Source organism: Lontra canadensis, unplaced genomic scaffold (assembly GCF_010015895.1).
Source record: "Lontra canadensis isolate GAN:19392208 unplaced genomic scaffold, GSC_riverotter_1.0 scaffold10, whole genome shotgun sequence".
NCBI lineage: Eukaryota > Metazoa > Chordata > Mammalia > Carnivora > Mustelidae > Lontra > Lontra canadensis.
In genome coordinates this window covers 3608908-3631995 of record NW_022631004.1, presented here as the reverse complement: position 1 = coordinate 3631995, position 23088 = coordinate 3608908, and the positions used below count along the sequence as shown (strand labels likewise).

Below are 23088 nucleotides of genomic sequence, written 5' to 3'. Positions count from 1 at the left end.
GTCGAAGAGGTTGCTGCCTGTGTTCTCCTCAAGGATTTTGATGGATTCCTTTCTCACATTGAGGTCCTTCATCCATTTTGAGTCTATTTTCGTGTGTGGTGTAAGGAAATGATCCAATTTCATTTTTCTGCATGTGGCTATCCAATTTTCCCAACACCATTTATTGAAGAGGCTGTCTTTTTTCCATTGGACATTCTTTCCTGTTTTTTTGAAGATTAGTTGACCATAGAGTTGAGAGTCTATTTCTGGGCTCTCTATTCTGTTCCATTGATCTATGTGTCTGTTTTTGTGCCAGTACCATGCTGTCTTGATGATGACAGCTTTGTAATAGAGCTTGAAGTCCGGAATTGTGATGCCACCAACTTTGGCTTTCTTTTTCAATATTCCTTTGGCTATTCGTGGTCTTTTCTGGTTCCATATAAATTTTAGGATTATTTGTTCCATTTCTTTGAAAAAAATGGATGGTACTTTGATAGGAATTGCATTAAATGTGTAGATTGCTTTAGGTAGTATAGACATTTTCACAATATTTATTCTTCCAATCCAGGAGCATGGAACATTTTTCCATTTCTTTGTGTCTTCCTCAGTTTCTTTCATGAGTACTTTACAGTTTTCTGTGTATAGATTCGTAGTCTCTTTGGTTAGGTTTATTCCTAGGTATCTTATAGTTTTGGGTGCAATTGTAAATGGGATGGACTCCTTAATTTCTCTTTCTTCTGTCTTGTTGTTGATGTAGAGAAATGCGACTGATTTCTGTGCATTGATTTTATATCCTGACACTTTACTGAATTCCTGTACCAGTTCTAGCAGTTTTGGAGTGGAGTCTTTTGGGTTTTCCACATATAGTATCATATCATCTGCGAAGAGTGATAGTTTGACTTCTTCTTTGCCGATTTGGATGCCTTTAATTTCTTTTTGTTGTCTGATTGCTGAGGCTAGGACTTCTAGTACTATGTTGAATAGCAGTGGTGATAACGGACATCCCTGCCGTGTTCCTGACCTTAGCGGAAAAGCTTTCAGTTTTTCTCCACTGAGAATGATATTTGCGATGGGTTTTTCATAGATGGCTTTGATAATATTGAGGTATGTGCCCTCTATCCCTACACTTTGAAGAGTTTTGATCAGGAAGGGATGCTGTACTTTGTCAAATGCTTTTTCAGCATCTATGGAGAGTATCATATGGTTCCTGTTTTTTCTTTTATTAATGTGTTGTATCACATTGATTGATTTGCGGATGTTGAACCAACCTTGCAGCCCTGGAATAAATCCCACTCAGTCGTGGTGAATAATCCTTTTAATGTACTGTTGAATCCTATTGGCTAGTATTTTGGTGAGAATTTTTGCATCTGTGTTCATCAAGGATATTGGTCTGTAGTTCTCTTTTTTGATGGGATCCTTGTCTGGTTTGGGGATCAAGGTGATGCTGGCCTCATAAAATGAGTTTGGAAGTTTTCCTTCCATTTCTATTTTTTTGAACAGTCTCAGGAGAATAGGAATTAGTTCTTCTTTAAATGTTTGGTAGAATTCTCCCGGGAAGCCGTCTGGCCCTGGGCTTTTGTTTGTTTGGAGATTTTTGATGACTGTTTCAATCTCCTTACTGGTTATGGGTCTGTTCAGGCTTTCTATTTCTTCCTGGTTCAGTTGTGGTAGTTTATATGTCTCTAGGAATGCATCCATTTCTTCCAGATTGTCAAATTTGTTGGCGTAGAGTTGCTCATAATATATTCTTATAATTGTCTGTATTTCTTTGGTGTTAGTTGTGATCTCTCCTCTTTCATTCATGATTTTATTTATTTGGGTCCTTTCTCTTTTCTTTTTGATACGTCTGGCCAGGGGTTTATCAATCTTATTAATTCTTTCAAAGAACCAGCTCCTAGTTTCGTTGATTTGTTCTATTGTTTTTTTGGTTTCTATTTCATTGATTTCTGCTCTGATCTTTATGATTTCTCTTCTCCTGCTGGGTTTAGGGTTTCTTTCTTGTTCTTTCTCCAGCATCTTTAGGTGTAGGGTTAGGTTGTGTACCTGAGACCTTTCTTGTTTCTTGAGAAAGGCTTGTACCGCTATATATTTTCCTGTCAGGACTGCCTTTGTTGTGTCCCACAGATTTTGAACTGTTGTATTTTCATTATCATTTGTTTCCATGAATTTTTTCAATTCTTCTCTAATTTCCTGGTTGACCCATTCATTCTTTAGAAGGATGCTGTTTAGTCGCCATATATTTGGGTTCTTTCCAAATTTCCTCTTGCGATTGAGTTCTAGCTTCAGAGCATTGTGGTCTGAAAATATGCAGGGAATGATCCCAATTTTTTGATAACAGTTAAGACCTGATTTAGAACCAAGGATGTGATCTATTCTGGAGAATGTTCCATGTGCACTAGAGAAGAATGTGTATTCTGTTGCTTTGGGATGAAATGTTCTGAATATATCTGTGATGTCCATCTGGTCCAGTGTGTCATTTAAGGCCTTTATTTCCTTGTTGATCTTTTGCTTGGATGATCTGTCCATTTCAGTGAGGGGAGTGTTAAAGTCCCCTACTATTATTGTATGATTGTCGATGTGTTTCTTTGATTTTGTTATTAATTGGTTTATATAGTTGGCTGCTCCCACGTTAGGGGCATAGATATTTACAATTGTTAGATCTTCTTGTTGGACAGATCCTTTGAGTATGATATAGTGTCCTTCTTCATCTCTTATTATAGTGTTTGGTTTAAAATCTAATTGATCTGATATAAGGATTGCCACTCCTGCTTTCTTCTGATGTCCATTAGCATGGTAAATTCTTTTCCACCCCCTCACTTTAAATCTGGAGGTGTCTTCGGGTTTAAAATGAGTTTCTTGTAGGCAACATATAGATGGGTTTTGTTTTTGTATCCATTCTGATACCCTGTGTCTTTTGATTGGGGCATTTAGCCCATTAACATTCAGGGTAACTATTGAGAGATATGAATTTAGTGCCATTGTATTGCCTGTAAGGTGACTGCTATTGTATATTGTTTCTGTTCCTTTCTGATCTACTACTTTTAGGTTCTCTCTTTGCTTAGAGGACCCCTTTCAATATTTCCTGTAGAGCTGGCTTGGTGTTTGCAAATTCTTTCAGTTTTTGTTTGTCCTGGAAGCTTTTAATCTCTCCTTCTATTTTCAATGATAGCCTAGCTGGATATAGTATTCTTGGCTGCATGTTTTTCTCGTTTAGTACTCTGAATATATCATGCCAGCTCTTTCTGGCCTGCCAGGTCTCTGTGGATAAGTCCGCTGCCAATCTAATATTTTTACCATTGTATGTTACAGACTTCTTCTCCCAGGCTGCTTTCAGGATTTTCTCTTTGTCACTAAGACTTGTAAATTTGACTATTAGGTGACGGGGTGTGGACCTATTCTTATTGATTTTGAGGGGGGTTCTCTGAACCTCCTGGATTTTGATGCTTGTTCCCTTTGCCATATTGGGGAAATTCTCTCCAATAATTCTCTCCAATATACCTTCTGCTCTCCTCTCTCTTTCTTCTTCTTCTGGAATCCCAATGATTCTAATGTTGTTTCGTCTTATGGGGTCACTTATCTCTCGAATTCTGCCCTCGTGGTCCAGTAGCTGTTTGTCCCTCTTTTGTTCAGCTTCCTTATTCTCTGTCATTTGGTCTTCTATATCGCTAATTCTTTCTTCTCCCTCATTTATCTTAGCAGTGAGAGCCTCCATTTTTTATTGCACCTCATTAATAGCTTTTTTAATTTCAACTTGATTAGATTTTAGTTCTTTTATTTCTCCAGAAAGGGCTTTTATATCTCCTGAGAGGGTTTCTCTAATAACTTCCATGCCTTTTTCGAGCCCAGCTAGAACCTTGAGAATAGTCATTCTGAACTCTAAATCTGACATATTACCAATGTCTGTATTGATTAGGTCCTTTGCCTTTGGTACTGCCTCTTGTTCTTTTTGTGGTGAATTTTTCCGCCTTGTCATTTTGTCCAGATAAGAGTATATGAAGGAGTAAGTAAAATACTAAAAGGGTGGCAACAACCCCAGGAAAATATGCTTTAGCCAAATCAGAAGAGATCCCAAATTGTGAGGGGGGGGGGGAAGGGAAAAAAAAGAGGTTCAAAAAGAAAAAAAAAAAAAAGAAAAAAAAAGTAACAAAGAAAACCAATAATGAAAAAAATATATAAAGGAAAAAATATATATATATTAGATAAACTAGTTAAAAAACGTTAAAAAAGAAAAGGGTAAAAGTTTAAAAAAATTTAGCAGAAGAAGAGAAAAAAATTGAAAAAGAAAAAACAATTAAATTAACTGCAAGGCTAAAGAATCATGGGGAGAAAGCCATGAGTTCCGTGCTTTGCTTTCTCCTCCTCTGGAATTCCGCGGCTCTCCTTGGTATTGAAACTGCACTCCTCGTAAGTGAACTTGGTCCTGGCTGGGTTTCTTGTAGATCTTCTGGGGGAGGGGCCTGTTGTAGTGATTCTCAAGTGTCTTTGCCCCAGGCGGAGTTGCACCGCCCTTACCAGGGGCCGGGCTGAGTAATCCGCTCGGGTTTGCTTTTGGGAGCTTTTGTTCCCTGAGCGCTTTCCGTAGAGTCCGGAGGACGGGAATGAAGATGGCGGCCTCCCAGTCTCCGGCCCGGAGGAGCCGAGAGCTCGGGGTCCCACTCCTCAGTGCGCCCTCAGGGAACAGCGTCCAATTACTCCCGTCTGCCTGGCCTCCGGCTGCGCTCCAAGCTCAGCGAGCCTGCGACCGGTTCAAGGTAAGCCCGAGCTGTGAGCTCACTCCTCGGCTCCGTCTCTGTAGCCGGCTTCCCTGTTCTAATACCTGCGAGCTCTGAGACACTCAGACACCCAGATCCTTCTGTGACCCTGCGGGACCTGAGGCCACACTGGCCCCGCGTGGGCTTCACCCCAGTTAAGCCTCTGGAGCGATGTCCCTCAGCGGAACAGACTTTTAAAAGTCCTGCTTTTGTGCTCTGTTGCTCCGCCGCTTGCCGGGAGCCGGCCCCTCCCCCCCCCACTTTTATTAACATTTATAAAATGGCACCTTCCATAGGTACTATCATTTTAACCTACAGGACCATCAGAAGAGAAAGTCCTCTTCTTTAAATGCTACTCATCTTTTTTCTTTCTTTCCTTCTTTTTTTTAAGATTTTATTTATTTATTTAACAGAGAGAAACACAGCAAGAGAGGGAACACAAGCAGGGGGAGAGGGAGAGGGAAAAGCAGGCTTCCTGCTGAGCAGAGACCCTGATGTGGGGCTTAATCCCAGGACTCCAGGATCATGACCTGAGCTGAAGGCAGGTACTTAAAGACTGAGCCACCCAGTCTGCCTAAATGCTACCAATTTTAAGTAAAGCTCATGTTCTACTCTACCTGAACTACATCAGCTCTCTTTTTCTCTAGATTCCTATAACTTTCATAGACTCATTATGTAATACTCATTATATAATCATTAAATTGCTCAGTATTGTTTTCTCAGTTTTGATCTTGTCTCCCCAACATGACTGTACTTGAGGTTGGGCCCATGTTTTATATTTCTTTTTGTATCACTCCCTGCACCTAGCACTGTTGAAGAGAAAGTGCTGAAGAGTAAGTGGATAATTACTAAATAACTGCTACTTTGATTAAAATGATTCTTTCCCTCACTTGGACTTGATATTTTATCTCTGAAGATCAGTAATTATATAATTTTGATTCACTGAACAAAAATAAGTCAAAATACCAACTATTATTAAATATCATAACCAAAATTCAGCTGACATTTTAAATATAAAAAGAAATAACTATTTTTCACATCCAAGAGAATACATAGACTCTTAAGTATTTAATGTAGATATATATTTTTTTTCATTAAAACAACAGTTACCTTTCTTCATTTTGCTATAAATGCACCTTAAATGGAGGAGGGCTGGTAAAGAAATCTTCTACTACAGCCTATAAGTCACCGCAGAGCCAGAGCTACTCTGACGCTTTGCTAGAATGCTAATCTCGGGAATCATGCTACGGTCATCATAGGCAAGCCAAGATCCTTGATAGTAAAAGAAAAAACTCTCCTTGGACAAGATTCAAATTAAGCTTATGCTGTACTGAGACGTTTTCTGTCACAATATTAAATATTACACAATATTTAAAAGATGCTAACCACCATTAAATGTTTGCATTAACAAATGTTTAGAGACAGGCAAAATGAAAACTAGTACTATATAAACACCATATTAGTACTGTTTCATTTTAGTTTTGACATTCTCTTCCTCTGTCCTGTACCACCCTCACCCACTTCACCAGCTAAGCATAAACGTGTTCTCACTCTTGCTCTTTTCTCTCTCAGATTCACAAACATCCATCCACAGACATAGTTAAATTACCTAAGCATGCAGCAGCACCAACCATGGCATAAAGGCCAGGTGTAATGCAATCAGCTCCAACCTCACACCACTCCTTAAAGATAAACCAGTCATGGTGATAATAAGCAAGCTGTTCCACTGCAATCCCCACGATCCTTCCGGCAATCGCTCCAATGGCCATGCTGGGAATGAACAAGCCTGATGGCACCTGTAACAGAAACACAGTGCTTAACTGGGCACAGAGTCTCTACTTGGATGCTCGGGACCTACATTCTATGGGCCTGTTTCTAATACTTTTGATTCTTTTCACAATTTATTTATATAGCAAAATCTGAGTACAAATAATACTAAAGGAAAATACTGTTCTACTGGTACCTTAACAATTTCATGAATTCAGTTACAAAGTACCACGTGACATTCTCCAGCCCAAAGAGAAAATAACCCAAGGTTAATTATCCTTTAGCTCAAAGGTTCCTTAATGCCAGTCCCTAACAAAATTTTTAGTAGTCTATGCTGAAACGGGGAAGGAAAAAAAAAGGACAATATGAAGCAGTTTTCACAAAATAAAATCAATTCAGTGAGAAGTACTGTTCTTTACTCCACAATTACATCCTTCCTACATATCTGTTGTCTATCAAATGATAAAAATATTAGATGTGATTCCTCTTAAATGGTACAGTGCGAAGCAGACAATCTTACCAGGTCCCTCAAATATTTTTTAGTGATACATATAAGGAGAAAAATGTTTATTGATCAATTAAATTTAATGAAGAAAATAGGAATAGTAAACATCTTAAGCAAGATCATTTAAAGATTAAAATACTAATAGCTCTAAAATGTTCTGGATAGGAAATAAGGTGAGCACAAAATGATGGCACGTTGAACATGGACCAGGATCATCAAAAGGTCATCCAAATAAATAGAAGAGATCAAAATATGTTTTATTCTACTGCCAGTCAGGATTCGTCAGCCAGAGTACCGTGCAATGCGAGACTTAACAAAGACTTGCCAATTGTCTCCAGCATCCTGTAGCTCAACTGAAGATGAGAAAGTTGGGATTTACAGAAAATCAGCTTACACAGAAACAGGAGCATCAATAGTTGCTCTAACTTGATCCACTATGAAAAAACCTTTTAACTTCAAGGTTTTTCTATTATTTAACACTCATACCCAGTGGACTAAATAGAGAACAACAGAAAAGAAAGAGACCATATTTCAAAAACTATCATGATTTTGTTGAAATTAAGGTGTTATTCCACATAAGTTACATCTGTGAAAGAATATTATCACTAGTGAATATTATTTAAAAAAAAAGATTAGCTGACATTTGATCTTCATATACAGCACTGACAGTCATATAAGAAAATTACATTTATTGGCAAATCACCAATTAATCAACGTTATTCTCACTTTTGCACATTCAAATGAAGTAATGTGCCAGGGCACTGGGCCTAGTTGCTTTAAGTCTTTGATGGAAAAAGACATGGTATTCACATGCTAGTAATTTAACAGAGTCTGCAATGTCCTTTCAAGCGAATACCCTATAGCATGACAGGTGGAGTAACGGCTCCTCGAAGTTTCTATATCCTGATTACTATGAATTCCTTATGTTATACAGTAAGGAGGAATTAAGGTTGCGGGTAAAAATTAAGGTTGTTAATCAGCTGACTTTAAAACAGGAGATTATCCTAGATTACCTGGGTGGGCTCAAAATAATCACAAAGGTTATTTTAAATGTGGAAGAATGATTTAGAAGAGTTAGTGTCAGGATAATGAGGTAAAAGAAAGACTTAACTACCCATTGCTGGCTTCGAAGATAGGAGAAGGGGGCCATGAGCCAAGGAATATGGGCAGTCTCTAGACAGCTGGAAAAGGCAAGAAATGGACTCTCCCCTACAATCTCCATATATCCCTATGAACACCCTGATTTTAGCCCGATGAGACCAATTTTGGACTTCTGATCTCCAAAACTGTAATGAATATGTGTGATTTTTAAGCCACTAAGTTTGTGGCAGTTTATTATAGTAGCAAAAGGAAACTAATGTAAGTGCTTTTAAAACATGATCATGAATTCCCTGGCACTGTTCCCATTAAGAGGCAGGCCTCTGTGACTTCCCAGACAAATAGAAAGTAACATGAGGCATGGTGCATGACTTCCCTGGCCAGGTTAAAAAAACAATTTTCTTGGGACACTGAGCTACCATGTAAGAAATCTAAATGCCTGGAAGGCACCACGTTAGAAAAACCAGAGAGACAGAGAGAGAGTCAGAGAGAAAGAGATGTTCAGGAGCCCAGATGTTCCAGACCCAGTTATCTGACTCTTCCCAGCTCAGGTGGTAGATGACCAGCTTTAGCCATGCCTGAAGACATATATGACAGACCACAAAGCATGCCCAGTTGAGTCCTTCTCAAATTATTGACTCAATAGCAAGAGCAAAATAAAGAGTTATCTTAAATTGCTGGGTTTGAGGGTAATTTGTTACACAGTAACAGATAACCATGTTCAACAATATATCCAAAAGAATTCTTTTATTCATTACTTAAAATGAAACACAAAAGATAAGAACTTTTTCAGCCTACACTTATGAAATAACCACTTTTATATAAGCATTGCACTGCTCATTTCACATACAATTCTTAAACATGTCAAAATTACTTAAATAGCACCTCACATTAGCACTTACCTTGATACCAAAAGTGAATACTGTCATGATAATTTTAAATATGAGTGCTAAGCATAACTGCCAGATAGCTGAATATACTCCCAGGCCTGCTGGACGATCAGGAATGTCATCGACAATTTTACTGGCATTCATGTCATTTCTGTAGTCACAAAGAGAAGAGGATTCCAGAGGACCGCAGTCTGTAAAAAGCTCTTTGATCAGCTCACTTGTGTTGAGCCTGGTATATGGATTAGGGAAGGCTATCACCGCAGTAATGGCAGCAACAACAATAACTTCAAGAACAGGATACTTTCCGAATCTGGTGGATTTGCGTCGACGACACCAGGCAATATTTGCCCTAATGAAAAAGGCTCCCCAAAGCCCTCCAAATACCCCGAGGAGAATAAAAGGGAACAGTTCAAAAAGGTACCACGGTGTGTGGTACTCCACATAAAAAAGGACCAGACGGCTGTTACCAAATGGATTGATGGATCTCAAAACAAATGCAGCCACTAAAGCAGCAAAAAATGATCTCCATAAAGTTTTAAGAGGAAAGTAATAGCTAACCTAAAAAAAAGGGGGGGGGGAGAAAAATTAATAGTATAATTTTATAAGATGTTTCTGATATAACTTTAATATCATAGTCTAAATTTTTGCTGTTTAACTAGAGTTTACATATAATACATTTTACTGTGGTAAGTAAAAAACCGATGTTTTATTAACTTTGGCTATCACATCATTACAAGTTCCCAATATCAACTGATCAAAAATGTCTATAATAATTATTTCAGATACCTAGCATTGTTTTATTTTCAAAATGAGTTTCACCTCTAATTCAATCATGTAGTTAAGAATAAATGTACCATCACCAACTCCTATTAGCTCATAAAGAAGTATTTGTTTCTTCTATATTAAAGAAAAAAGAGGAAAAGAACACAAACTGGAAAAGTAAATTTTAAACCATTCCTAATCACATTTTTGTGTAAACATGTAAAAAAGTCTTAAGCACCAGAGAAAACAAAAAATATGCCACTGATGCGACTAAAATCATCTTCTTAAACATGAATAACTACCCTAGAAATAAGCATACAAGACAAACTCACAATTTAGGAATTAATTAAAACTCTTAAAATAAAAACATGGGTGATAATTTAACAAACAGTGGTTAAATCCATTTAACTAAGCCAAATCCATTTCTGCTTACTTTTAAGTATGTCAAGAAAGTTAAACTTTAAATAATCAATTAATATTTATACATGAATAATAATTTTAAGGCTTTTCTCAAGGTAAAGGACACATGTAATGTATTACTCTGTAGGTAAGAATAACCGAAAAATAACTTTATGAAGTTAAACCTGAAAACTTAAAAACACAATCTGTATCTATTACACTAGCTATAAAACTAAAAAGTGTACCAAAATACATATTTTAATGGTAATTATACACAATGTTATAGTTGTTGTTTTCTTTACCTACCTCTTCCAGGCTAAAAAGAACTCCTCCAATTGGTGCACCAAAAGCTACAGAAACCCCTGCAGCTGAGGCAGCTGATAGCACCTAAAGAGAGGATTTGGCTTATTTCATATATTCTTAGAAATTCAAATATACCAAATGAAAGTTCCCCATGTTGCTTGAATTTTTGAAATGCCTCTTCCGAAGTTAACTCACATGTTTACCCCTTTTCTCCCCAAGCAGAGGCAAATATTTATATCCTCTAAAAAGATATTTTTTCTCTTTTGCTTTAATTGAAAGGACACTCACATATTCAATATTCAGTTAAAAAACATTTGTGTGAGATACACTAATGTAAACAGGATGCAAAGAAGAAAAGGCAATGAATACAGACAATTCTGAAGATGTTTGGGAAGAGCAGTGGAGAGAACAGTAACTGGGGTTTAGGGGAAGAGAAGTTTATTTTTATTTATTTATTTTTTAAGATTTTATTTATTTATTTGACAGACAGAGATCACAAGTAGGCAGAGAGGCAGGCAGAGAGAGAGAGAGAGGAGGAAGCAGGCTCCCCGCTGAGCAGAAAGCCTGATGTGGGGCTCGATCTCAGGACCCTGGGATTATGACCCGAACCAAAGACAGAGGCCTTATCCCACTGAGCCACCCGGGTGCCCCAAGAAGTTTATTTTTAAATAGGATATAATTTTTTCATATTTTAGAGCTAACTTCTTCATCATTAATAATTACTGCTTTACATCATTAATAATTACTCCCCAATGTGGGGCCTGAACTCAAGATCTCTGAGATCAAGAGTCACATGCGCTACTGACTGAGCCAGCCAGGCACCCCTAATAATTACTGTTTTCTAAATTGTAGTAAAATATCGAGAGAACTTAAAACCTACTGAGTTACCTTATTTTCACTACTCTAAATCCTCTGAAAACACCACTGCTGCCAATAGGAAAGCCTCATTCTAAAGCACAAACAATGGCTTCACCCTAGTTAAAGAAAACAAAAATATCCACAAAAACTTTCAGAGATCTTCTCCCCAATTCCCCAGTCCATCACTAGGACATTGCCCACTTCTCAGCAGTGCGAACTACTGAGTGTTACTAGAGAACTACTAGTGCCAACTACACATTTAATTCACTGGACACTTACATTGTAATTACTTTTCTAAGAATCTTTGTTCCTTTCACTATTTCATTCCAGTAAATATCCAAGGGTACCAAACCATTTTACCAAATGGTCAATTTTACATTTATGAAAAAGAAACTGAAAATAATCGAAATTAAATTATATATAATTAAGACCATGAGCTCCATTTTTAGGCTGCTTCTGGCAAATTAAAAATAAGCAAATACTCATTTTAATTAAATTGTGCCTGGGTGGTGCAACTCTCGGTTTTGGCTCAGGTCTGATCTCAGGGTTGTGAGATGGGTCCCCAAGTTGGGCTCTGCTCTCAGCAAGGGGCCTGCTTGGGTTTCTCTCTCCCTCTCCCTCTGCCTCCACCCCTGCTCTCTTGCTCTCTCTCTTTCTTAAATAAATAAATATTTTAAAAAAAATAAGTAAATTGTACCTGGCTTTAAGAATGCAGACTCTGCTTGTTTGGGGGAGGACAGTAAATTAAGTGATTTTGTTTTTTCCCACTAAAGGATTGTAGACAACACACTTAACTGAATTCTCTGTGCATTTAATGTAACAGGATTTTACAATCAAGCTAACACCCAGTACCTGTAACTCACACAAGTTTTAATGTTCTATAAGTATTAAGAAATTATTTAATTAAAAATGTCAAGGAAGTCAACCTAAGAAGAAAGCCAAAAAATGAGGCCTTCATGTTTCCAACTAATAAGTAAACTCTAGCCATTTATATACTAAGGTGAACAAAGTTAATGTCATAAACATTACTAATCATCACAGTGTACATCTTAAAATTTAAGTGAATGTAATTTCTATGACATTTTCTAATAAATTACATTTTGCACTTAAGATGAGTAAATAAAAATAAAAATCTTACCCTCAAAATGTCAAGGTACAATAGCAAGTAAAGGAAATGCACTGGAGAGACAAATGCTGTATCTCCATTTTAGCCCTAATCTGCTATGCTACAATGTAGTTTGAGGTTATGTTTTGTATGGCTTTTAACATATATACATATCCACAGTCACAGCAGAAATAGTAGTAGGAGGAGGAGTACAGACTTTGGAGTCAGAGAAAAATAAATTTTAATCCATACTCTTGACACTCTGTTACATAGTCTTGGACAAGTTAGCATTTTATACCCTAATTTCCTATCTATAAATGCGGATAATAGTGCCAAGTTAATAGGATTATTGTGGATTTAAATGTTAAAATGCAAGGGATTGTCACAGAGCCAGATACATAATAAGTAATCAATAATGTTAGCGATTTGTGTTAGAGCATAGTACTAGAATCACCTTATCATTCAGAGACAGAACTATGATGGTCTGAAGTGTTCCCCTTTCAGACTACTGCCAATGCATGAACAGTGTTTTAGTACTAACACTAAAATGAAGGAGTAGTCATTTCAATTGAAGAATCAAATACTTTGATAAAAATATTCATAATATAACAAAAAAGATTTTTTTTGTTATATTATTAAAACAACAGGATGAAAGGTCCTGTGCGAGGGTCAGAGACCTCTGAGTTCTCAGTATTTAATGATATAAAAATATGATATCTTAAAAACCTAAAGTGCTCTGTATCACCTTGGCCTACAGATTAGATTGGGAAAAAAAGAAGGGATTGGGCTCCCGAAGTGTAGAGCTAATACAAAAGGTCTCAGGAGCCCATTTTTCTTTTAGAAAATATCCACAGCAATGTACAAACATTAGGAAACTCTGTAATACTTAAAGCTTAAAGCCTTCCTAGAAATACTTGGGCTGGCCTTAAAAAAAAAAAAAAAAAAAGGTAATGGAAATAAATGCTCGTAAACAGCTGAATAAAGAGGAATTCCTATATGTCCTTTAGTGTGAATCTCTGATTTAAACCTCAAGAGGTCTTAAAGGCCCTGAGAACATCTTCATGGTGGCAGATAGCTCTCTGCAGATGACACACCTCTCTCGGGGGCATTAGATACTTCCTCCAGAGGAAAACACAGCTGTTAAGACTTCCCAACCCTGGAAAAATACTGATGGTGAGAAATCAGGGGAAAAATAATGTTACATTTGGGAAAAACTTTAGAGGAAGAAAGGTGTAAAGCAAAGCAAAAACAAATGGAAAAAGCTTTGTGAAATTCAACGGAAACCAATGGACACCAGGTAGTCTATCAAAACTTCTCTAAAATATCAGAGTAACTGAGCAGCACTGGGAATGGATTCTAGAAAGACATTACAGATACTCAAAAAGGGGGAAAGAAGCAAGCAATTTTCACATTTGAATGTGAATACAGAATTTATTAAAAAAGTAAAAAGTTAAAAACGTCATCTTTACACTAGAAAATTCTCACTAAGTCTATGTAATAGATATTTATCTGTCAAATAAGCCGCAAAAGACACTTACCTCCCTTTTTTTAGCTTCATTTGTGCTATACTTTGGAAAGAGGTAGGAAAAAATATTTCCACAGCAACAGGCAACATGTACCAGAGGACCTTCTTTTCCTAAACTCAAACCTGATGCCACAGCCAGTACTAATGTGATGGTTTTAATCATTAAAGTCCATTTTCCCAAGTAACCTCTGATAATGAATCCACTTAAAATAGTTTTAATCTACAAAGAAAAGATTAAAACAGCTTAATTTCCTTTAAGAAACAGGAAAATTAAAGTAATTTAAGTTACTCTCTTGTTTTACTTACAAAACTACCTTGCAAATTTTTCTGGTGGACCATGGAACAATTCAAAATTTTTCAAAAGCTTTAACTATTATGCTACAAATAATAAATCTAGATCATATTCTAATTCTCTCCTCAAGCAAGGATTGAAGGCAACCCTATCTCATGAACAAAACTAGGATATAAGGCCATGTTAAAGGGAATACAGACCTTAATACAAGGACTGTAATTACGTAACAAGGAAAAGGTAAATTTGAATACTTCTCTTGTAAAAACAGTTAGATACATTCAGACATGCTGTGTCAGAACTTAGGATATTTTGTCTTCGCAGAGTGCCGTTATTATGTATAATATTTTCCTATATGTTAAGAAGGGCAAGTGACAACAGCTGCATGATGATACTGCCCCTTAAAGACATTCTTAATTAACAAAAATTTTTAAATCACTAAAATTAAGTTTCAAAAGGAAATTCATTAGAAAAAGCTGATAACTTACTTAAGACAGAAAAATTAAAAGGGGAAAGATGTGAATTTCCATCACACCATTCAATCCGAAGTGTACTCTTTAAATTACACCACTCAAGCCTGAATATATTCTTTAAATTACTGTTGATAAAAAACAAAACCCAAAAGTTTGTACTATTGCCTGTGGTCAAATGTTTAAAGTATTAAATGGTTATAAAGATTATCTGCCAAATTCAATAATTATTAACTTATTTAATTAAAATATAGTCATAAAAAGAGTGAATATATTCAAATCAGGTTCACAGCAGCAAAACATCAACTAATCCATCAAAGAATTTTAGACCACATAATACTTTTCCAGCTTTATAACTGAGTGTTCTGATATTTGTTTAGTCATATGTTAAATTAGTGGTAGAGGAAAAAAAAAAATCAACCTCCATGGTTAATGAAATGACGATGGAGAAGAAGTTCTTGTGATAATCAGCTTACATTTTTAAAATTTTCTTTCTCCTATTACAATTTCCTCAGAAAAACAACTACTTTCCCCCCCAAAGGGAAAAGATTAACATCATAACAATTATTAAATGTTTAATGATATTAAAATATTGCATGGCTTACCTCTGGGATTCCAGAGCCACAGGCATATGGAGCAAATACTTTTACCAGGGAAACGGCAAGAAAGGCAAAACTCAAGCCCCAAAAGATGTACATTATGTAATTCATGATGTAAGAGCCAGGACCCTAAAAGGCAAATCATTTAATAGTATGAATTTAATGTACAGTGCATCCCAAATGCAAGTGCTTTCCATCATAAGAAACTTGTGTGAAACTCATAAAAGTTTCCTGGTTTACTTCCACAATAGTTAAAGCTTTATATGAACAAAATATTTAAGAAGAATCAAAAAACATTTATATAACAAAGAGGCTTAATCTGTTTAATGTTTTCCTAGATTTTTTTTTGATACCTAAAATCTTATTGCCGAAAATCAGCTCTACTTTAACTTATGCCTACCCACAAATCACATTTTGGAAATAGCTGAAGATAAAACTGCATTTGCACTGTGACTGCATTCTACTGCAGTTCTGAAGATCAAGTGAGAAACAGCATACTAGCCATGTTATCAGCAAATATATTCTTTTTCGTTCAAAAATTCAGCTAGAACAAAATTTTTAAAACATCCTTATGACCAGGTAACTATATGTATTATACAATATTCTAACTTTTACAATGTACTTCATTACAGAACGTCAAGAATAGTAATCATTTAAATATAATGCTACAAAGAAAAATCTATGGATTTCTTTAAAATATCTCCAGTTACAAGGCTTCTTTTACTAAACTTTTTGATAATTTATACTTCCCAACAATCATGGTATGTCAGCAGTTTTAATAATTTCATACTGACTTTCTGTGATTATACAGATCGTACTGCACTTTTCTACAATAATATATATTTAATGTCATAATTGAATAGACTTGAATGTGACTATGTAGTTAACTAATAAAGAGCTTCTTGAAACTTTACATTTTACTCGCTGCAATGTATTCTCCTATTTTCCAATCTATCCTATTACATTTTACTTTTAATGCAGTTGCAATCATCTAATATGTGATTAATTCTATAATTAAGTGAACTGAAGACTCATTTAGCTATCTCAATTTTTAATTCATTTCAAACCCAGCAAGACTTACTTCTGCTTGACCTATGATTAATTCTGCCCATGTTTTCCACTGTGGGCATTTATCCCTCTCTTCAAATGTTGTTTCATTAGATCCCCAACAACACTGTTCATGGTTGTACCACAGTGCACTAAGGCAAATGCCCTCCTTGAGATCAGTCATCCAATCAGCAGCAATGTCTATTAATCCAGCCAATGCCCCTGTAAAAACATGTTGAAGGGAGTTTAAAAAAAAAAAGTTAAATCCATTTTTGGAGTGTTAAGAACTACCAAGAGGTTCAAAGAAAGTTGGGGATTCCCTATACATAAAGGGAATATTATATAAATTTAAATATTATATAAATTTAAGATTTTTAAGTCTTAGGTATAAGTAATTTTATATTACTTCTAAAAAAGTATAGACAGCCACTTTTTAATATAAAATGGCTATTCTTCATTTGAAATTAAAGCTAGTTACATTATTTAAATTAACTGTGATTTGTAATAAAGGTTTTTAAAAGATACTAAAACATCTTTAAAAGACAGCTAGCAGGAGGTTCACAAATCAGGTTACTAAAGTCTGAGTTTTTACTATTATGTTTCAATATGAAATTTAATAAATTTACAAACTATCTCAATATCATTAAAATTTAATGTTCATTAGAAATAATTAGTGAAACTCATAGCACTAATGAATCACTGTGATAGACTGTTTTTTCCCTTAAATAACAAAAAATTAAATGTACCAAGATCATTTTAATGACAGAATACAAAAAATATACAACTTTGTGGACAAAATCTAAGACCTTCTCATCGTATAAAAAGATCAAAAGGTCACATACACAGTAGTCACAAAATTCTTGTGCATGTCAATTAGAGGTATCAGTACTTCCCTCTAGACTCCACATAAATTTTAATTTTCCTCATGTTCTTGTAGATGTAATCTTCGACGGTGGAAACTGAAAGTCATTAAAAGAGTCCTTAATGTTTGCTTTGAGATCTTCAACTCCTACTTCTTAAAATCTCACACATAGGCACTTTGTGGGCTCCTGACAGCATGGTAGTTAAAATGCAGACTCTTGAGCTGAACTGCCTAAATGTAAATCTTTGCTGGGCCACTTACTAGCCATACAACCTCAGTCACGTTACCAAACTTTCTGTGCTCCGGCACCTCTTCTGTAAAATGGTGGTGACAGTGACACTTATACCACAGGACTGCCATGCAGTTTACATACTTGTAAAGACTTCAAGGCAGTGCATGGCACATAGGAAGCACTCAAAAAATAAGTAGCTACTTATTATGATGTTAATATTAAAAGATACTTTATTATCTGGACCAAACCACCTATTTTACAGACACAGAAACTGAAACCCAGAAAGATCAACCAAACTGCATAAACAAAGTGACAGAGCCAAGATTAGACTCTAAAGCATCCTGCCTCCTAGCAGTCTTATGTTTAAGAAGATTTCTTGAAACAAAATAAATACCTTTAAAAGTGCAACAGGACCTGAAAAAAACATTGTGGGAAGGAGGGGAGAACGATTTATTTTTCTGTTAACCAAAAAAGGATTACATTAAAATTTTTCTTTACCTGATGCCAATCCTGTTAGTGTTACTACTAGCCATCCTGACCATGCATCATATAAACTTTTTGTCATTTCCCATGCTGATTCTTTCTTTTTGCTGTTGATCTGAAATTAGAAATGTTTATGCTTCATTTTTCAAACTATGAACAGAAGCCACAATTCTAGACTCTAACAATTATTTTTCAGTTACTATACATGAGATAGTAATCTATAAACTAAATCATGGGAAAGGTGAGTTTGGGGCAGAATCACTACGTCAGACAGTTGTTACACCTGTAAACCAGATGATAAACATCTATCCAGAGATCTGCATTTTTAACAAAAACCTCAGGATTTAAGAGCAAGGCGTCCATAAACCACACAGAGTCTGGCCTACACTGTTTTAAATTGAATCAAATTTAGCTGATACATAACTTTTATATCAACAGAAATAAGACATTATGGCTTGAAATGTTTGTCATTTCCTAACTACTTTCTGGTTCTAGCAATTAAGTGGATTATAATGTTCTTTAAAACAAAAGTTAATAACAGTATTATGCCCATAAGTACAGTACAGAATCATCATGTGACTAAAGGGCCTGCCAAAATTTATAGGCCTGTAAATATGCAGGTATGCAGAATTCTAATCCCATTTGTAGGGTCCAGAGGCTCTCTTCTATCACTGTGTAAGGCAAAGGTGTCCTCTACTGAATACAGAGGAGGAAGTGTGATTGGCAGGATAGAAATAGATTTGATTTCCAGATCTCACTAGACTAAGACACAAGAAGGCAACTCTTCTTCTCTTAGTAAGAAAGTACTTTTAAACCTATCCCTAACTAGCCCAAACCTCTTCCATTCTATTAAGATTGTTTTAAAAGCCATATTCTTGGGCTGCCTGGGTGGCTCAGCCAGATAAGCATCTGCTTCAGGCTTGGGTCATGATCCCAGTGTCCTAGAATAGAGCCCCACATTGGTTCCCTGCTCCTTGGGTGGTCTGCTTCTCCCTCTCCCCTTGCCTGCCACTCCCCTTGCTTGTGCACTTTCTCTCCATCAAATAAATAGATAAAATCTTGAAAAAATAAAAAAAATAAATAAAAATAAAAAGCCCATATTCTCAGTCTAGGACTTCAGTGTTCAAATCATCTCACAGTATAGCTACAGCTGGAATTAAAAAATCTGGTCTATTTCCTCACTAAAAAGGCTCAGTTAAGTTCTGGGATGAATAAGGCAATTTTATACCTTCTATACTATAAGCAACTAATCACAGATACACAGATAAGCATTTTTTAGACTCTGAAGGTAGGTTCATTTCTTTCAAAAATAATCATTAAACCCCATGTTGCTTTTTCTCAGTAACTGTAATGTTTCATATAACAGGAGTTAAAAATTTGGTGATTATCTAAACATTCATCAATACTGCACTGGTTAAGTAAACTGCAGTATATGAAATAAAAAATTCTGTACTCACTAAAAAAGAAAGACAGATGCAGTGTTAAGCAGGGGAGAAAAGCAAGGTGGACAGAACTATATACAGTACACTACCATCTTTCTAAGAAAAAATAAGCATATAAATATATGGGCTTGTATTTTTTTTAAATAAAGGGATAAACCATATAGTTTTAAAAGTAAATCATCATTTTAAGAGGGTGGCAACAGGTTAGAATGGAAACGGGAGTTTAAAACGAAGTAGTTTGTATGTGTGACCTTAAAGGGATAAATGCTAAGAACAAAAACTATTGGGAAAAAAAAAGAAAACACTAAAACTTTTCAGAGTAAGCACATCAATGGGGATAGCACTGGTAAATAATCTGAAACTGTTGTGTGTGTATTGCAAAGTAAATCATATGATTATACATATGATGTTGAGCTTTTTGGCATGACTGAAAGAGGGTACAGATTTAAGAACTAGAGGCTAAATAAAAGCCCTTTAGTACTGAATTTAAATTAGAAAGTTCCCATAAACTTATGAGGCCAGAAAACAATGGCCAACCCAGAGGCAAGAAGTATGTCTAGTGCCCACACTGCCTATTAATCATCTTCCTTCCAAGGAACCAGGGCTCCTTGGAGAAGTGGCTGACTCCAGATATGGTGCAGGAAATGTATAAGATGAGCGAGGATCATCTTGTTTTCCTGGAATACGCCAAAGTCTACTAAGGATGTGCCAAAGGACACAGGCAACAATCCAGGTCTCTTCTAGTCAAATAAAGAATAACACAGGCATCAATAAAGATAATAATGGGGATGATTAAAATACATCAAATATGTTCCAATCAAGATACAGAAACAGAAGTCAAACAAGCAAACCAAACTCTCACTAGTCAACTTTGAGGATACTAGGGAACCATCTAATTTCAAACTTCCCCTTTTCTGAATAATCTGAACTTTACAGAACCCAAATAATCGAAGGTTCTCTTTACAGAAATTTTCATGCTAATAAAGAAGGAATGACAATTAGATTACTGACATTTTGCAAAATACCGAAATAGTAATATCTGAAATGATATAATGTTGATTTACCTCAAAACTGGAGGTAGGAGGGGTATAAGTCTAATAAGAAGTTTGGGGGAAAAAAGAATTAGGTACTTATACACACTGACTATGACATATAAGGTTTTCTTTTAATGTAATGTTTTAAAAAACAGTAAAGGGGCGCCTGGGTGGCTCGGTCAGTTAAGCGTCTGTTTTTGGCTCAGGTCATGATCTCAGGATCCTGCAATGGAGTCCTGTGTCAGTCTTCCTGCTCAGCAGGGAACCTGTTTTTTCCTCTGCCTGCCACTCCCCCTGCTTGTGCTCTCTCTGTCAAATAAATTAAATCTTTAAAATAAATAAATTAAATAAAAAACAGCAATAAGAACACCAATGTATAGAATTTCTCAGGTTTTAAAAAAAAATTTTATGCATAGATCAAAGTACAGAAAATGGTATTTGACCTATCTAGAAAGAGACCTTTAATAAGATTAGCTAAAACACTGACTACTTCATATTATTTTAAGTGTTTCAAGATCTATGGACTACCTTCAAAATCAAAGAGAAAAAAGTATATCATGGTATCTTTTAGTTTTAATTTGCTTTAGAATTTTATGAACATGATGTCTTACAGACACTTTCATACTACCTCACTTTGAAACACATTTAAACTCCAACCAGAGTATGTTAATAAGTTCTAAATGTATACAGTTCTAACTGCAACTGATTTACCTAACACTCATACAAGATGCAGGAATTACAGTGCGCCTGCAATAGGCATATGGGATTAAAACATTGGTTCTTATAATGTGGTCACATACACTCTGAAGGTCCCTAAGACCTTCTCAAACAGGTCTTCAGGATAAAAACTATTTGCATTGTAATATTAAAAGACAATGTGCCTATTTCACTGTGTTTACATTTTCACTGATAATGCAAAAGCAAATGCAAAACGGCTGCTCCCAAGCACAAATCAAGGCAGTAGCATCCAAACATACTGGTAGTCATCCTACTCTTCACTGCCGCGTATCTCAGTAAAAAAACTAAGTAAATGCCAGTTTCACTTATGAATGACTCTGATGAAGTAGTAAAAATTATTATGCCTCAATCATTGAGTCTTGTTTATATTAGGTGTGATGACTTAGGTATATATAAAGTCTTTTGATGCATACTAAAGTATGAGGTTATGCCTTGAGGAAAAGTATTTATGTGATTTACAAAATAAAGTTGACACCTGCACATGATATGCCATTTTTACTTGAAAGAAAGATACCAAACTATGGTTTTTCAGACTTGGGACTCTCACAGGCATCTTCCAAAAAACAAACCAAAGAAGCCTCTCATTTCAAGTGAAATAAATGTGTATTTGTTTCTAGTGATAGAATTTGAGCTTTGAAGTAAAAGAATTTTGGAAAACTTGTATCTATCACTGTAAGGATGACAGATTCCCAATATTAAAGACTTTTATAAAGAGATCAGTGTTGTATTAACCAATGTTATTTTTATTAATTTCGTCTAATGAAAAGTGTCAATACTTGAAAGAACTGCATAAAACAGTGAATATTTTCCAGATGATCACTGCATGATGTTACAAAATTATTCATTAGAGTTGAAGGTGAACTAACAGATTTTACTGTAACAAAAGATAAAAAGTTCACTAATAGAGTTTCAGATTACCCACTGGCAACTAATCTTTAAGAAACTACCACCTGTCAGTTTGGTATAGAATCAAAGAATATCCATAATGATATAAAAAGGTTATTAAAATATTCCTAGATTTTCCAACTACCCATCTATATGAGGTTGGATTTTCTTCATATATTTCAACCCAAGTAACATACCACAACAGACTGAAGGCAGAAGCAGATATTAAAATCCAGCAGTCTTTCATTAAACCAACAATAATGAGATTTATAAAAATGTAACATATATCACTGCAATGATGGCAGATTCCTTATTTCTTATAAGGACCCTTATAAGAATGACACTTTTCATTATACAATATTAAAAAAATCATACTTGTTAGTATCAACCCTGATTGCTTTAGAAAAGTCTTTAAGTACTGGTCATCGGTCACTAAATATTTTTTTATTTTGGGAAACACAATAATTTTTCATAAAAATATGTTTTCGTTTTTTGTAAAACTATGTTTTGATATTAATGTGTAAGGGGGTTTTGTTACTTTTAGATAAATCAACGTTTTTTAATTTCTCAGTTTCTGTATCTAATATGGTAAATATCAATTAATATAACCACATAAACTAAGTTCCCTATGCATCCTCAATAACTGTATAGAGTTTTGAGTTTAATAGTGTTCCTGATGAATGGATAAAGAGAATGCAGTATATATATACACAATGGAATACTACTCGACCATCAAAAAAATGAAATTTTGTCATTTACAACAACATGGATGGAACTAGAGGCTATTATGCTAAGCAAAATAAATCGGAGAAAAACAGTTATAATATGATTTCACTCATATATCGAATTTAAGAAACAAAACAGAGTAGCAAAGAGGAAGAGAGGGAAAAATAAAACAAGATGTAATCAGAGAGGGAGACAAACCATAAGAGACTCTTAACCATAGGAAACAAACAGGGTTCCTGAAGGGGAGGAGGGTCGGGGTATCAGGTAACATGGTGATGGGCATTAAAAAGGGCACATGATGTAATGAGCACTGTGTGTTACATACAACTGATGAATCAC

The 23088-nt window shown here is 35.5% G+C and overlaps 1 protein-coding gene across 5 annotated transcripts in view; it reads right to left on the bottom strand.

Annotated features, from left to right (window-relative positions):
* CLCN3 (chloride voltage-gated channel 3) overlaps window positions 1-23088 on the bottom strand; it is a 97590-nt gene that overhangs the window by 17802 nt on the left and 56700 nt on the right. For all 5 annotated transcript variants that reach the window (XM_032855475.1, XM_032855477.1, XM_032855476.1 and 2 more), the window contains 7 exons: window positions 17940-18039; window positions 16382-16569; window positions 15307-15429; window positions 13956-14162; window positions 10458-10538; window positions 9003-9548; window positions 6340-6526 (listed from right to left, as the gene is read on the bottom strand). In XM_032855475.1, coding sequence (XP_032711366.1) covers window positions 6340-6526; window positions 9003-9548; window positions 10458-10538; window positions 13956-14162; window positions 15307-15429; window positions 16382-16569; window positions 17940-18039 — 1432 coding nt within the window. The remainder of the gene's footprint in view (window positions 1-6339; window positions 6527-9002; window positions 9549-10457; window positions 10539-13955; window positions 14163-15306; window positions 15430-16381; window positions 16570-17939; window positions 18040-23088) is intronic.